The sequence below is a fragment of the Meleagris gallopavo genome, chromosome 6 (genome assembly GCF_905368555.1).
Source record: "Meleagris gallopavo chromosome 6, MGAL_WU_HG_1.1, whole genome shotgun sequence".
Classification (NCBI taxonomy): Eukaryota; Metazoa; Chordata; class Aves; order Galliformes; family Phasianidae; genus Meleagris; species Meleagris gallopavo.
Genome location: NC_139409.1, coordinates 8,504,003 through 8,519,825, shown reverse-complemented (window position 1 = coordinate 8,519,825; position 15,823 = coordinate 8,504,003). Strand labels below are relative to the sequence as shown.

The 15,823-nt window shown below is 39.6% G+C and overlaps 1 protein-coding gene across 2 annotated transcripts in view; it reads left to right on the top strand.

Annotated features, from left to right (window-relative positions):
• Nucleotides 1-12,327: 12,327 nt before the first annotated feature.
• LMBR1 (limb development membrane protein 1) overlaps nucleotides 12,328-15,823 on the top strand; it is a 63,343-nt gene continuing 59,847 nt past the window's right edge. Inside the window, exon 1 of one of the 2 annotated variants that reach the window (XM_085227021.1) lies at nucleotides 12,328-12,715. In XM_085227021.1, coding sequence (XP_085083147.1) covers nucleotides 12,653-12,715 — 63 coding nt within the window. In that variant the 5' untranslated portion in view covers nucleotides 12,328-12,652. The remainder of the gene's footprint in view (nucleotides 12,716-15,823) is intronic. The other variant, XM_010712392.2, reaches the window with a different exon arrangement.

Sequence of the window (15,823 nt, the reverse complement as noted above, 5' to 3'; positions counted from 1 at the left end):
TCTATAAATCTATAAAGTCCTCACAAGACACTGATAATGTCCACCATCATCAGAACATTCCAGCCTGACAAAGCCTTTTCTTCCCTGACTGTTCTCACAAAGTGCTTTGAAATTGCAGCACTGATTTAGCTCTGACAGACAAGATGGAGTCACTTCAAGGGGAAAACTCATCTAACTCATTTTAAACTTCAGTTTCAGAATGAGATGGACAGCACCCCAGTCTCCATTAACCAGATGGTGAGATCTCCACTGGTTCAAGAGACAGCTTTGCATGACAGTTGCAGACAATTGTTTAAGGCAGCCAGATAGTATTTGACATTTTGATGCTCAAAGGACGGGGCAATGAAATAAAACCATGCATATACAAATTATAACAACCTCATGTTTGAGTCTGGAACATACCTGACTCTGGAAGCCAATCTAATACACTTTTACATCTAGTAATGTCTCTTTCAGGCAATCTTCTTTACAGATCAACTTATTATTTTTTTTTTTTTGCAGCTGCTGTAGGATAACATCATTCTGCCTTACTTGTCCTGGCAATACATTTCCTTACTCTTCTTTACGCTAACACCAGGACTTATGGCATAATCCACCAAATCCAAGATTTGATCCAAAAGTAACTAATAAGCTGTTGTTTGTCCTGGATCAGGTTTTTTTTATTTGGTTGGTTTTTGGTTTTTTTTTTGGCTGCAGAAAGAGGTAGACAGCAATAGGAAAGGGAAGTGCCCTTTCCAATGGCAGTACAGACTGCAACTAGGCTAAATGAGTTATGAAAAGGCACCATTAGCAGATTACAAATATGTACTGTGTCAGGATATCCTGCTGGTGGGACAGTTAGTTCCCATGTTCATTTAAATGAGAATTCATTACTCTACAAGTACAGCTGGTCTTTCTGTTGTGCCCATCTGTATTAATACCTGTGCCATATATGAAAGAGATTCTGAAACACAGGTGGAAATAAGAACAATTACAAAACCCCTTTTAGTTGCAGTATTTATCATGAGCTTTCTGTCTCTTGTTCTCCTGAATTATTTTGCAAAAATAGCATGCTGAGAAGTAAACTAATATAAAGAACAAGGCTCTATACAACTGTGTATGTGTGTGCACATCTGTATAGTTGGAATTTCTTTTCTCAGTATGAATTTTCTCCTTCCTTACTGATGAGTAAAGTAAGGTACTTATTTTTAGGACAATACATAATTGTTTGGATTCATTTACAGAGCCACGTTGTTAAACTTACTGCACTCCTCTCCTGTATATAACCATAGGAAAAGATGGTATGTGTTAGTATCGTATAGAATATTACAGTTACAGAAATAACTGGAAGGGTTGTATTCTTAATCTTACACTGGCAATTGTAAGTTCATAACTGTAGGTGCCATATTTTCATTAGTTATTTCTAAATTCTCAAAATATAGAGTCTTGATCTATTATGGGAGGATTCTGCAGTCCCCTAATGAAAAAGAAACAACAGGGAGAATATATAATTGTGCTTTTGCCTATAAAATATGCCAAGATCTCATTTCTTTAATCCCAAATCATGCGAGTGATTCCAGTTCTAAGATCTATTTATTACATGTATTGTGTAATATTACTACCTATTTTTGTGGTCTGTAGATGAAAAGAGTATGCTCTAGAGGAAGGCGAGCATACTGACAATTTGACCTTTTGTTTCAGTACAGAGGGTAACTAAAAGTTTAGTAACAAAACAGCCATAGTACTGATGCTATTTGTCTACAGGTGAGGTACCTACATGCAGGAATTGTTTTCCTTCTTTGGCATTCACAGAAATAGAACAACACAGGTTATACGACTCTAATGCTGCTTGGTTAATTGATCATGGCTTTTTTCCATTACAATTTGAGTATTGCTAAAAACTTGATCTAATGTATTTGAACACAGGATCAAAACCAAGGTAAAACTGAGTTCCAGTCTTGCTGTATTAACTGCCTCTTTGTAGTGCTGAGCTTAATCCCTTCATTTGAATTTAGTTTTTCAAAATACTTATAAATATGCCATGCATTAACATGCACCACATTGATGGTGAGTTAATTGTTTAGATGTTCTTTGTAAAGACTGGTAAATAGGAAGAGTGCTAGGCAAGAAGTGTTAAGAGAAATAGATCTAAGAAGCAAAATTCAAGTTCTGAACCTAATTGGATTTCCCTAAAGATGAAGAAGCACTGGGATTTTTCACTGAGAGGGCAGTTAGGTACTGGCACTGCTGCCCAGAGAAGCTCTCGATGCCCCATCCCTGGAGGTGCTCAAGGCCAGGTTGGATGGGGCCCTGAGCCTTAGCTGGTGGGTGGCAACCAGCCCATGGCAGGGGACTGGGGCTTGATGATCTTTGAGGTCCCTTCCAACCCAAGCCATCCTATGATTCTATGATTTAGGGTTCAATATGACCATGATTATTTTTGATTAAGAGAAGTAAGCATTTGCTCTATTTAGATGGACATCTGGAATTCCGTATTTAACCACAACTTTCACATGCTCAAGTTCAACAATTGCTGTTTCTGCTCAGCAGAAAAGGTCATTCTCATTAGGTGACAATGCAAATTGGATACATCACATCTGCATATTTAAATATGCATATGAGTGTTCTCATTTTTCTTTGGAAGTACAGACCTCTGAACCAAGTGGAATTTGTTCTACTCTAAGCTTGAAAGTGAACTTCTATGCAATAAAGATGATTGGGTGTCACAGGGCATCCGACATATTTTGTCTAATTGTGATTCCAGATATTTGATGGCAGACAGGAAGCTTGTGGCTGGATTTCACAAGAATGAAAAATTAGAAGACAGCCTAGATTCCAGTTTTTGTGTTGGAACAGAGGTGATTAAGCAAAATTATTAGACCTATTCAAGGCCAACATCAAAAATTGTTTTAAAGACCGGTGTTAAAGATTGATGTTAGTACCAGCCTCTTGATGCAGACTGGGAATGCAGCCATGGAACAATCCCAGCCTCCAGCAATAAGGAAACAGATTCAAGGTCACTGCAAGCCTAGGTGCTTTATATAGCACATTTCAATGCCTACTTGGATTCTAGGCTGACCAAGGGATTTTGTAGTACCAAGCATTGACCTTTTAGTAAGTAATCACTGATTATCAGATGAGAGAAATCTTGGCATCATTATTTGTGATGGACAACTCAGTATTATTTTGCTATAGAATTTCAAAATATTGTCACATTTTATTCTTTAGTAACTAGTTGGAATAAACACATGATCCAATATTACTCTGCAGTTCCTTCAAAAAATAATTACATGCTAAAAATTGTAATATATCAAAAATTAATTACATTAAAAGTGCTTACTAATGTTTTGTTACTGTTCTGCTTCATCTTGGCATCTGCATGCCACCCATTAATTTATTTCAGTAAAAACTACAGGTCACATTGTGAAGTTTTTAATATATTTCTGTGTAGTTCAAGTTCCCCCTTTTTTTTTCCATAGCGTGTCTTTGGTAAAGACTGAGACTTGGGGTGCGTGATTGTGTGAATGCACAGATGCAAGTAACAAAGGGAAATAGCTAAGGTAACACTTTATCTGTATTGCAGTAGAGTATTTTATCAGTTTATATTATTTAAACTTGCCAGTTTTTATAATTAACTAAAACGTGTTAAAGAGTTTAAACTGCATTTTTCTTTTTTTTTTTTTTTAGATACATACTCATGCAAACTCATTTAAAGGAACACTATAAACTGCTGCTTCTTTACAAAGGCAAAACCACCATCCGTAGTAAAGTCAGTAGATACTGATTTTTTCAAAGAAACAAAAATAAATACCTTAATTCAAATTAACTCAGTGTAGCTATCAGTGTATTTTGATGCTTGTAGACAAATTCTGTGGAGGACACTGTGCAAGGCTGTATTCCATGGCATTTTATTTTTGTTGCAGGTTAACAATGTATTTCAGAGAACTTTAAATAAAAACAAACATGCACACACAGAGATATATAAATATACACACATCATGTATAAGTATACATACAGTGTAATATAGAAACACTCATAAAATTTTTAAAATGTACACTTTATAACTTTTTGCAAGAGTGAAACTCTAAATAAATTCTTCTAAAAATGCCATCAACTTTTCCTGCTGACATTGTGCATAAGTATTTCTTATTCCATGAGAGGACAGGAATTATTATTTGAAATCTGTAGTTATTTCTTGACTCATTAATTCTCTATGAGGACTAGGTGTGTGTAAAGAAAATGGACAGTATAGTTTCTGGCACTTTCTGTTACTCTCAGTACTTAAAATGGGATAGGCCAGACAGAAAAACAAGTTTGTGATTGCTTTCAGTGTATGGTGTAGTTCACAAGCACTTTTCTCTCTGAGAGCTGGAGTGGCTCAATATCTTTATTAATGATCTTGATGAGGGGATTGAGTGCACTCTCAGTAAGTTTGCAGAAGACACCAAAGGAGGTGTCTTCTCCCAAGGGAGGGAGTGTTGATCTGCCTGAGGGGAGAAGGGCACTCAGAGGGACCTGGATAGACTGGATCAATGGACCAAGGCAAACTGTATGAGTTTCAATAGGGCCAAGTGTCAGGGATTGCATTTTGCTCACAACAACCCCAGGCAACCCTACAGGCTTGGGGAGGAGTGGCTGAAAAGCAGCCTGATGGAAAGGGACCTTGGTGTAGTGATGGACAGTTGGCTGAATATGAGCCAGCAGTGTGCCCAGGTGACCAAGAAGGCCAATGGCATCCTGGCTTGTATTAGGAATGGAGTGGTGAGCAGGACTAGAGGAGTCATCCTGCCCCTGTACTCGGCACTGGTGAGGCCTCACCTCGAGTACTGTGCTCAGTTTTGGGCACCTCAGTACAGATAGGACATGGAGGTACTGGAGAAGGTGCAAAGAAGGGCAACAAGGCTTGTGAAGAGCTTGGAGAATGTGCCCTATGAGGAGAGACTGAAGGAACTGGGGCTGTTTAGTCTGGGGAAGAGGAGGCTGAGGGGAGACCTTATTGATCTCTTCAAATACCTGAAAGATGCTTACAGCGAGAGGGGGGTTGGTGTCTTCTCACTGGTGACAGGTGACAGGACGAGGGGAAATGGCCTTAAGTTGCACCAGGGTAAGTTTAGGCTGGATATCAGGAAACATTTCTTTACAGAAAGGGTTGTTAAGCACTGGAATCGAGTCCCTGGATGTGTTTAGAAACCGTTTGGATGCGATGCTCAGGGACATGATTTAACACAGGGTTGTTAGTCAGGGTAGTATGGTTAGATCATAATTGGACTTGATGATCTTTAAGGTCTTTTCCAACCTGAGTGATTCTATGATTCTATGATAGTGTGATATCATCTCTTGGGATTTCAGAAGTGCTTTAGAGATTACTAGTCTGCAGCAATATAAAGATAAATTACATGTGGGGAGCTTTGAACTGTACAGTATCTTTGGTGTGATTACTTCACAAGTGCCAAATTTCATAACATGAGCAGACAGAATAGGCTTTGATTCATTTATAGTTCTTTAGACCACAGACTAGAAATCTGAGGCTTCTGTCAGAGTTATTTGACTGAAAAATAAGAATGGAAGTATGTACCAGTGAAGGGTACAACTGATATAGGGTGAAGAGAGTCTGGAAAGGTTATGAAAAGGAAAAGTTATGGAAAGGTTGTGGTAGCAATGGTAATGGGTGGACGGTTGGACTGGATGATCTTGTAGGTCCTTTCCAATCTTGTGATTCTATGACTCTATGAGCATATGAGCATACGAGCATTCTAAGATTCTGCCTTCACCACTACAAAGAAAAATACAAACGGCATAATTTGGGAAAACAGCAACATTCAATTATGATTTCCTTCACAGATTTCCTGAATGCATTTGAGATGAAATGTCACTTTGGTAATGGATTTGAAGAAGACTCATCTGAAAGAGGTTGGTTGTTTTCTTCTTTTAACCAGGTGTTAAATGCATAATGAGGCAGCACGTAGGTCTGAAATAATTTTCTATTTATGGTAATTCTGGGAGCATGGAACTCAATGTTTTACCAGTGCCTACAAACTGCTGAATTATTTCCCATGGCTTTTACTATTCAGGATGAAATAACCCATTTCTATCAAAGTTTCCCAATGAAACATCAATAACTTTGTACTATCCTTTACATATGTGATTAATAACAGAACAACATGATTTAAAAACAAAAGACCATTTGTCTCAAACATGATTTCTTTGTAACCTTAACAGCATTGAAAATAGTTAAAATAGATGCTGCAAGCATATCAAGATAACCACTTTGAAGGGAAAAGGCTTCATGGAATAATTAATGAATGCTGTACCTGCTTTTAAAATTGGAGAAACTTCTTGTCTGTGTGCCCTTTAGAAGCTCTGCAGTCTTCTGTCCTCTCATGGATGATACAGAGTCAGCATGTTGTGATGAGCTCACCAGAAGCTCTTGAATTTGTCACATGGTGTGTAGAGCTTTATGTATTTTTCTGGCTAAGGTGGGACCAGAATTTTGGAAAAGTCTGACTGCAACAACCATGTCAATATAGATTATGTAGAAAAAGGGGAATTAGCTAGGAAGAGGAAAACCAAGGGACACTAAAAAAAAGCTAAATGTATTATTATCTCCTTGGGCTGCTCGATGGATTAGGTTAGGTTGGCTGGATGCAGCCAAATGGTTGTGAGCAATGGTTCTGTGTCAGGGTGGAGGCAGTGTTCCTCAGGGGTCTGTCTTGGGACTGGTGCTCTTCAACATCTTCATCAATGAAGAAAACCACCAAAACAACCAACGTGGGTATACTTTGAGTATAATGTATGGTTTACAGGACCTAAAATTAGAAACGTGGAAATATTTTAGACTTGGATGAGTCACAACCTATTCCTTGTTCTATCCTCCCAGTCAGAAGACAGTTTGAAATCTCTGAGTTCTTCACTCAACTACTTAGAGACATCCAAATGCTTTGGTTTCTATTCACCACAGATGGGTTTTGCTTTATATTAATGCCAGAAGACTGCCATGTTTCATCATTTGGAGGCTATTACTTTACCGTAATATCTACTTAAGAAAGGAAGCTAAGCTATTAAAACTAAGTGGGCTGATTCCATATTATTGGCATGCTTTTGGTAAAAAGCCTACTATATCTGAAGCCTGTTACTGAAAATAAGTATTGGCATATGTTACATAATAATCTTTTCATAGTTTCAGCATTTCCTGATAGACCACTGGTACAATGGATGAATGTTATATGTTCTGTGGATTAAATACTGATGATTGGAGCTCAGCTTGAAATATAGGCTTTGACGGGATAACTGCACAAAGTTCTGCTGGTCAGGAGACCTTAATTGCAGTGGCCCTTTTGGGCCTTCCAGCTTCTGATACTAGCAATGACCTTACACATCAAATTAAAACTTCAGCATGGTAACTGGCAGATATTCTGAAAGTCCATTTTATCCATGTGAAAGTCTACTCTATATATGAGTAGTGCATGAAGAAATACCTGCTGAAATTTATTTGGAATGTCCTTGAGCAACATTGAATTATCCAAATTACATGGTGCCTGTGGAACAAACCTATTCATTTTGCTAATGAGACAGAGGAGAAAGATAAAGATTTAAAAAATGCCTGGCATCATATTTTATTAGTCACCCAATATTGACAGGGATCGAGGCTGTTAAATTCTAGAAAAGGATTACTTATTATCTGAACACTCCTGAGATGCATTAAACACATTTGAATTTAATTAGAAAGAAGTATCCATGATTTAAGAATAAATCTTGCCCCTATTAATTTTAGAAATTAAGATGATTTATTCCCTTTAAAATTCCTAGCATTTTGGATAAAAGTCCTTCATAAAAAGTGCAGGGCTTACTGTCAAAGACAAAATTTATACGTGTGATTTTGTGAACCTAATTGAAAAATGGTTGTAGTTTAATACTGGATAGATTTTTGAAATGCCTTCCATGTGGTATTTAACAGTACAGTTATCTTAGTCATGATGAGTCAGATACTAAATTTAAGAGAAGAAAATAAAATGATTTGACTAATAGAAAAGTGGTTTTTATGGTTTAAAGATTTGGCATTGCAATCCATTTTCTCAAAAAAATGTTGTAAAATTGAATGCCTAAAAAATATGGAAGTAATGAAAAATAATTTGAGAATAGTTCCAAATATGCATGTAGTCCTGCCAATTATTTATCTATCTAGCTATTTATTTATTTATTTTTAAAGGACAATGAGTACAACCATGTTAGGTAGTCAGGAGCTGATGGTATGGATGGACATTTGCACTACATTTATAATACAGCTAATGCATGGTCAAGTTTTACAATCAATACTGAATTCAGTCAAGTGTCAATGGATGTACAAAGAACAAGGAATCAAGATCTTGTCTAATGAAGCAGAGATATTGCAGGAAAACCATGATTGAGAATAGAAATTATGGATTGCTGCTGGTTGATACAAGATCTCAGTGACGAAACACTATATTCCTAAACTGGATTTAGTGACTCCAACTAAACTGAAGGGACCACAAAACTTCCCTCACTTCCAGGTCCAAATGCTCAACAAGATCTACCTGCAAACCACTCTTTTCCTCACAGATGGTAGGCATCCAGCCTACGTTTAAAAACTGGAAAGAATTCAAGGAAGAAAGAAAAAAAAAAAAAAGCACATGAGATCGTGGTTGAAAATAAGGAGTAAATTTTCCTAGAGTAAACCTTTTAATTGACTGAAAAGGAGATTTTGAGGTGAACTGCTATGACTAACAGGAAATACCATGATTAAAGTTCTTCACTGTACTTGAGAAGGACAGAACAAGAATTGTAGTTAGAAGCTGAAGGCAGTAAAATTCAAATCAGAAGCAAAGCATGATTTTTAATGTAGATGGTAATTAAATATTGAACATGCCATGAAGAGAAGTAGTGAGTTTTTATTATTTTGATCCATCCACTCTGGCTGAATACCTGTCAGGGGCTGATTTAATGAGAAACTAATTTCTGAGCTCAAAATAGACAGACTGATGAAAGCAAGGCTTGTCTAGAGACTTTGTTTTTTTTTTTTTTTTTTTATGATTTATTGACCCTGGCAGAAGTTTGGTGTTCTACAGAGTAGAGGGGGAGGATCACCTCCCTCAACCTGCTGGCAGTGCTCTTTTTAATGTACCCCAGTACACCATTGCTCCTCTTGAATGTGAAGGAACACTGCTGGCTCATGACCAAATTTGTGTCTCCCCCAACACCCAGATCCTTCTCTGCAGAGCTCCTCTTCAGCATTTCAGCCCCTAACCTGTATCGATGCATATGGCTATTCCTCCCAAATGTAGGACTCTACTTGTCCTTGTTGAACCTCATCAGGTTCCTCTCCACCCAGCTCTCCAGCCTCTCCAGGTCTTGCTGAGGGGCAATCTTAGCAATGAAGCAAAGAAAGCATTCAGTAACTCCACCTTATCAGTGTCTTTTGGTAACAATAATGGAGATAATTTGAAAGCTAATGAAAAACTGTATTACTTTGATGCATTTTTTAAATTTTACTTTTGGGGATATATATACATACATATAGAAAATCCAGCACGTACCTATGTGGATCTGTACTGAACTACTTTATATCCAATTTTTGTGATAGCATTCTCATTTTTAATTTGAAATTCTTTTTTTTGACTGTATCCATTTTACAGCATATATTAGATGGGGAGCTAATGCTACTGTGTTGACCAGTGAAAAAATACAATCTGGGAATATTTGGAACAACAACAACAACAAAAATCATACTTGTTTCATAAAGAAAATGAAAACAAATAGAAAATAGAAAGAAGGTATGAATAAAAATGAAACCAATCAGCAGTATTTCAAGTTGAATCCAGATTCAAGACTGATTGATTTTGCTTTCTTAAGTTACAATGCAATGACTGCTGTGATTTAGCTTATAAAATACATACTTTGCAATGGCCATCCAAGAAATATTCGTAATGTGCATAATAATTATATATATATATTATAATATATATATATATATTGTTTCATACCACTTATTCTAACTTTTCAATCTTTTTTTCTCCTCCATAAATAGATTTTGAATATGTAAGGTGCTGGGTATCATCTGTGGCATGTGTCTACCCCAAGTTCCATCTAAAATCAGTGATTGTTCTCAAGAACATAATAAATTGGGCATTAGGCTTCAATCTGGCCGATTCTTAGGTAGCATCTGGAATATAATAACGTGAGTAGTCATATCACTTGACAGAATAATGCCCCATTTTCTGTTTATTCAAAACTGCATTTGGCTGAATGATGACAAAAGAAGCATCACTTATTCCAGTGTTGCTAGGTAAATGGTACCAATTCATATTTACAATTAAAAAGGGTCATCTAAAATTCATTGATAAATTCTATGGGAATGTTCCCAGTGAAGCAGTTCCAGCTCTAGTGATTTCAATTTTAGCCAATTCAACTTATTAGCGTGAATATCCCAGCATCTTTTCTGGAGTATTTCAGTTAACCCAGTGCACATAAAAGCTTCATTGGAGATTAAGAATACCAGACACTGTATTATCTTGAGGTAGAAAAACTGTTCTTTTAAAACAAAGCTGAAAAGGAACAAAACAAACAAAATCTATTAAATCCTATCAACTCTTACACACAGGGGTTAAGCACTACGAGTCAGTTTAGTAGAAGTCTGCATTTCATTACCCTTTTTAGGTGTGCATGTACTTCTACATTGGCAACGTGAGAAAAATTTCTTGATTATACTTAGAACAAACTTAGGTTCACTGAGGAAATCAAAAGAATCACTGAGGACAGTTCCAACACTTTTTTTCTCTGTGTCTGAGGTATGGATGAAAGCCTCCAACAGTCTTTTATCTATACATAAAGGTACCTCAGGCTTCATTTTTGTATTTTGTGTTTTTCTTTTGGTATGCTTCAAATATTACTTTTGTACTGATGAATCCACATCAATGTGTTCGTTGCTAAACATTCTCATCAGTTTGCAAGAGTAGCCTATACAAGACTACATATCCCTTGATATAAATAGCTTTTGCAGTGGTGGCTACTGTGACCTTCCTTTGTGGTGTAGACACCTTGGAACTGAGCAATAACTTCTGCCCAACAAAGGAATTAAGCTATTTCTTTTCTGCCTTTTCAGCAAATATAAATATGTTTCAAGTTTCTGATGATGCAGCTGCTAGAAACAGAAGAAAGAACTTTCCAGTCCATGATATGAAACAAATTACGTCCTGTATCTACTTGTTGGGAATATTTCAAATTAAATATACAGCTGGAACTTCAGCCATGCTCCTTCTTCTTCATATCAGTATGTGTATTTTTTACCTACTTACTGCAGGCCTAATCTCAGATTGTTCTCTCTAGTCTGGGGCAAGCCCTTCTCACAAGCGAAAGTCTCAAGCAAAAGTCATCTTGGCAGCTACAGATGCTTTCAGCACACAGCATCCCTAGAAGACGAGATGACTGAAGATAAGGGGGAATAGTTGAAGAAAACACAAAAAAGTAATTACATTATCTGTCAGATACAATCTATTGCTGTGGACTGAATAGCTTGAAGTAAGACAGCTTTTCCCAAGAACTGTGTCAAAAACGCTGCTCTCACTGCTCCTCCAGATCTATATTTAGTGGTCCTTTTGCATTGCTAAGGTCTCAGTAAGTACTGAGACACTCTCCCTGCACAGACAGTGGACTTCAGAAAGACAGAGGGTGGGATTTTTCTCACCTCTTACACTCACTGTGCGATCCTGCCTGCAACATACTTGTGTCTTTGAAAGTGTGGAAAGAACCAGAATGAAACTGCAGCTGTGCTGAAGCAGAAGACAGTTCTCTATAAACTCAGAACTTCAAGCAATGCATCAAACAGTCAAAGTTGACTTTTCATAGAATCATAGAATGGCTTGAAAAGGACCACAGTGCTCATCTAGTTTCAACCCCCTGCTATGTGCAGGATCGCCAACCACCAGACCAGGCTGCCCAGAGCCACCTCCAGCCTGGCCTTGAATGCCTCCAGGGATGGGGCATCCACAACCTCATGGGCAACCTGTTCCAGTGCCTCGCCACCCTCTGTATGAAAAACTTCTTCCTGATATCTCACCTAAACTTCTCTTGTCTCAGTTTAAAACCATTCCCCCTTTTCTAACGATAAAATTTAATACAACACTTCTACACGTGCTTTTAAGCAAGAAAACGGGCTAGAGGCTAGGAAAGAAGCATACTCCGAACGACAGTTTGCACAGATACCATGTACGAGAGCAAACAAGAGGTGAACCCGCCCCGTCCCCGCCCAGCTCCCGCCTTCCTGCCGGGCAGATCTCCAGGCACAGCGCCCTCCCCCTGTCAATCAACGGGGAGCCCCGCCCCCCTTCCCGCCCATTGGCTCCTCCCCTCCTTCGGGGGGTCGGAGCCGAGGCCGCCGTGTGCGCGCTGTCGCTGCGTGGTGACGCAGCAGGAGGAGCTGAGGCGGCATTGCCCGCCCTTCCTCCTCCTCCTCCTTCTCCTCCTCCTCCTCCGCGTCCCGCCGCACGCTGACAGAGCGGCGGAGCTCGTCGCCGCTGGAGTCTCTCGATCGCCGGCCGGGCTCGGGGGGAGCAGCGGGCGCTGCCGCCGGCCATGGTGGCCCGCCCGCCGCCGGGAGGACAGCAGCAGGCGCGGCGGCGGCGGCCGCCATTGCGCGCGGGGGCCGCGGGACTATGAAGGATGGAGGCGGACGAGGTGTCGATCCGCGAGCAGAACTTCCACAGCCAAGTGCGGGAGTACACGGTACGCGCCGTCACCCTTGGCCCTTCCCCTTCCCGACCCTTACCGAGAGCCGCTTTCCTCGCAGCCGCGCTGCCCTCCGGCTCGGCCTCCTCCGTGCCCGGCCCTGCGCCGGGCTCCCCTGGCATCGCGCTTCTCTGTGCGCCTCCGGCAAGGCGGGGCAGCGCGGTGTGTGAGTGTGGATGCTTCTGTGTGCGTACATCTGTGTGTAGAGGTGTGTTTCTGAGCAGCCCGTGCGTGCTGTGCTGCGCAGCTCTGCCTTTAAGTGCAGCGCATCCGTAAGGGTACGTGTGGGTTCCGATGGCACTGCTTGTGCTGCTTGTACCCTTCTCCGGTTGCAGGAACGCACATCCTTTGCAAGCGCTGTATAACCTTCACAGTTGCTCATATCTCTCAGGTCCGTCTCTGGGTGAGGGCAGTACCTGTGCTGTCCCATCTGCCTCAGCCCTGCACCTTACATGCAGATGGAGAGAGCTGTTGTGGTTTCCTCCCAGATTGCCTCATTATTATTTGTAGGGCTATTCAAAGCCCTTAGGGGTGTTTTGGTGGGGCTTATCTCTTGCTGCACATAGGAGGCACTGTTTTGGTTTGCCACATGCCATCCTAATTCTGCTGGGTTAATTGCATTCTTTTTGCAGCTACTGCTGTGTGAGTATTAAGAGATTTCTTGAATAAAAATATAATCTCGAAATTTAGCTTTGAGTGTTTTTCAGCTGTATGAGGAAGCAGTCTTAAATGTCACTGTCAATTTTGCCATAGGCCTACATAACTCAGTTATTTAATAAGAGACTTGACTGGATCCCTAGTGTGATAATCTCTGTATCTTAAAAATCCATGTGTTAACACTAACTTTCTCGTACTGTGTTACATTTTCAGAATACTTTTTTCTTAAGAGTGCAGTGCAAGTTGGTATGAGGAGAGCTGTTGTTTCGGAGTTTTTTCTGGCTCTTCCTGTTTGTGTGAATGGATGTTAGGTGTGTCAGGAGAGCCATGACCTGTGGAGGGGCACTGAGAGACTAATACTTCTTTGTAAGGAAGTATTTATGTCCTCTGTAATGAAAGCAGAAGTGTATACACAAATCTTGCAGCTCTTTGGGGTACTAGAATCGTTTCCCAGTTACATTTTACCATTTGTGTTTTTTTTTGAGTGCTGAATCTCATGCCTTTGTCCCCAAAGTCTTGTTCTGACACCTTGTGTGCTGTGTACTGGTTTTGTACCTAGAGAAGATGCACAATCTAACAAATTCATTCTTTTCATTAAATTATTGAAGTGTATTGAATTCTTAACTAACTAACGCATATTGCAACTACTTCTCTAAAGCTTTGCAGCTCTTCTAAGAGCCATTAGTAATTCTTCCTATTAGTGTAGGCATGTAAGTATTCACATGGGAAAGCAAGAATGCATAATTCAGAGGTGCAGTGTTGCTTCTTGTGAAGAAAAAATATTCAGCAAAAACTTTTCCAACTACAGTTTGATCTTTGGTTTGGTGAAAAGCCTTCTACATTATTGTTTAATCAGTGAGGACAGTAAGTTTTCACTTTTAAAACATACACAGTGTTGTGTTCTTGCCCTTAATTTCTGTATGAAGGCTGCAGTTGTGTGCACCTTTCTTGTAGCACTTGCACAGCTGCAGAAGTGTATTGCAAGTGTGTGTGTTGTCCGGCCTCCTGTTGTTCTTGTTGTTAGCTTAGAGATAATGAAATACACAGAACATGTTGTTTACAATCACCATTATGCTTACAACCCCTGCAATTAGTTCTGCTCTAGCTGGTCTTGAAGCTGCTGGTGAAAATCGTGTTGTCAAACATGTAGATGAACGTTTGTGCTGTGGATACAGGTTGGGCCTTCACTGAAGGAGGGAACATATTCTTCAGTCTGACATGTGCATGAGGCTTTTGTTCCAGCTGCAGGTGGAGTGGGGTCACTGGGGTGGTAAATAAAAGGATTGAAGTTTTTTGCAGTATTAGAGTGGAGGAAACCTGTTTGTTGACAGAAACAGCTCGAGCTTATTGAATCTTTGATATCTTCCTGACTTTGCAGACCTAGTTCTGTGGCATGACCTTTGCTGGAAGACAAAATGATGCATTCAGGAGAGGAAGGAAATCAGGGCAAGTTTGACGTAGTTGAAAAGAAAACTCCTTTCTCTTCTGTTTTGTGAATTGTATTCATCCTCTTTGAGTGGTTTTAGAGTTTCTAGATCGTGCTTCCTGAAGGAGTCTTAAAGGCATGTAAAGCTTTACTTCAGTGAAATGCTTTATTTCTCTTTCATCTATTTTCAGAGCAAGCAAGCTTCTGAGTTTCCATGAAGTTTTGCTATATAATGTAAAACAAAGGCTTGTTGCCCTTCAGCTGGCAGTGTTTGACTTTTTTTTTCTGTAGGTGCCACCTTCTGATAATTTCTCCATTGAAGGAGAAATGTATTTGATGTATGTTTATGAATCAAGCAAGAATAATTAAAGACTTCAAAAAATAAATCTTTAATCTGCTTTTGAGGTGACCTTCCCTGTGGTTTACCGTGTGATTAAATTTAGATGCATCCATCAAGTGGCATCAAACAAGCCACTTGTTTGGCGTGTCGGGATGGTTTGGATGGTTTCTGGTTTTTCAGGAGTGTACCTGTCTGCATGAGAATAGCCTGCCTTGTTCTGTTGCTTCATGAGGATGATCCCTTTCATACAAGAGGTCAGCTCTCTCACATCTCAAGAATCATGCTGAAACTAGGTTAATCTGCTGCTTGTAGGGCCTGTTGTTTGGAATGCTTGATGGAACAATTGTCAGTCTTGTAGTTAAAATTCTATAAGGTAAACGTGGAGATTGATGACCCAGCATTAGAAACATGAGACATGGCAGAACAATGGGTTTGCTCTAAGTCGGGTAAAGCCCTGCCCTCACGGAGCTGAACACGTGCTCTGTTCTGGTTGCATCGTTCTGCAAATCAGCAGAGCATGGCAGCATGCCTTCTCTATTTGATCAGCATGCATGTGCAAGTATTGTAATACATAAATGCCAAGTAATGTGTGCTAATCTATTGCTGTCTTTGTTGTACACTTAATTTACCTTTCTTGATCCTTTGACTCATTTCTTGTTTGCTGAGTTCTTGCACATCCATG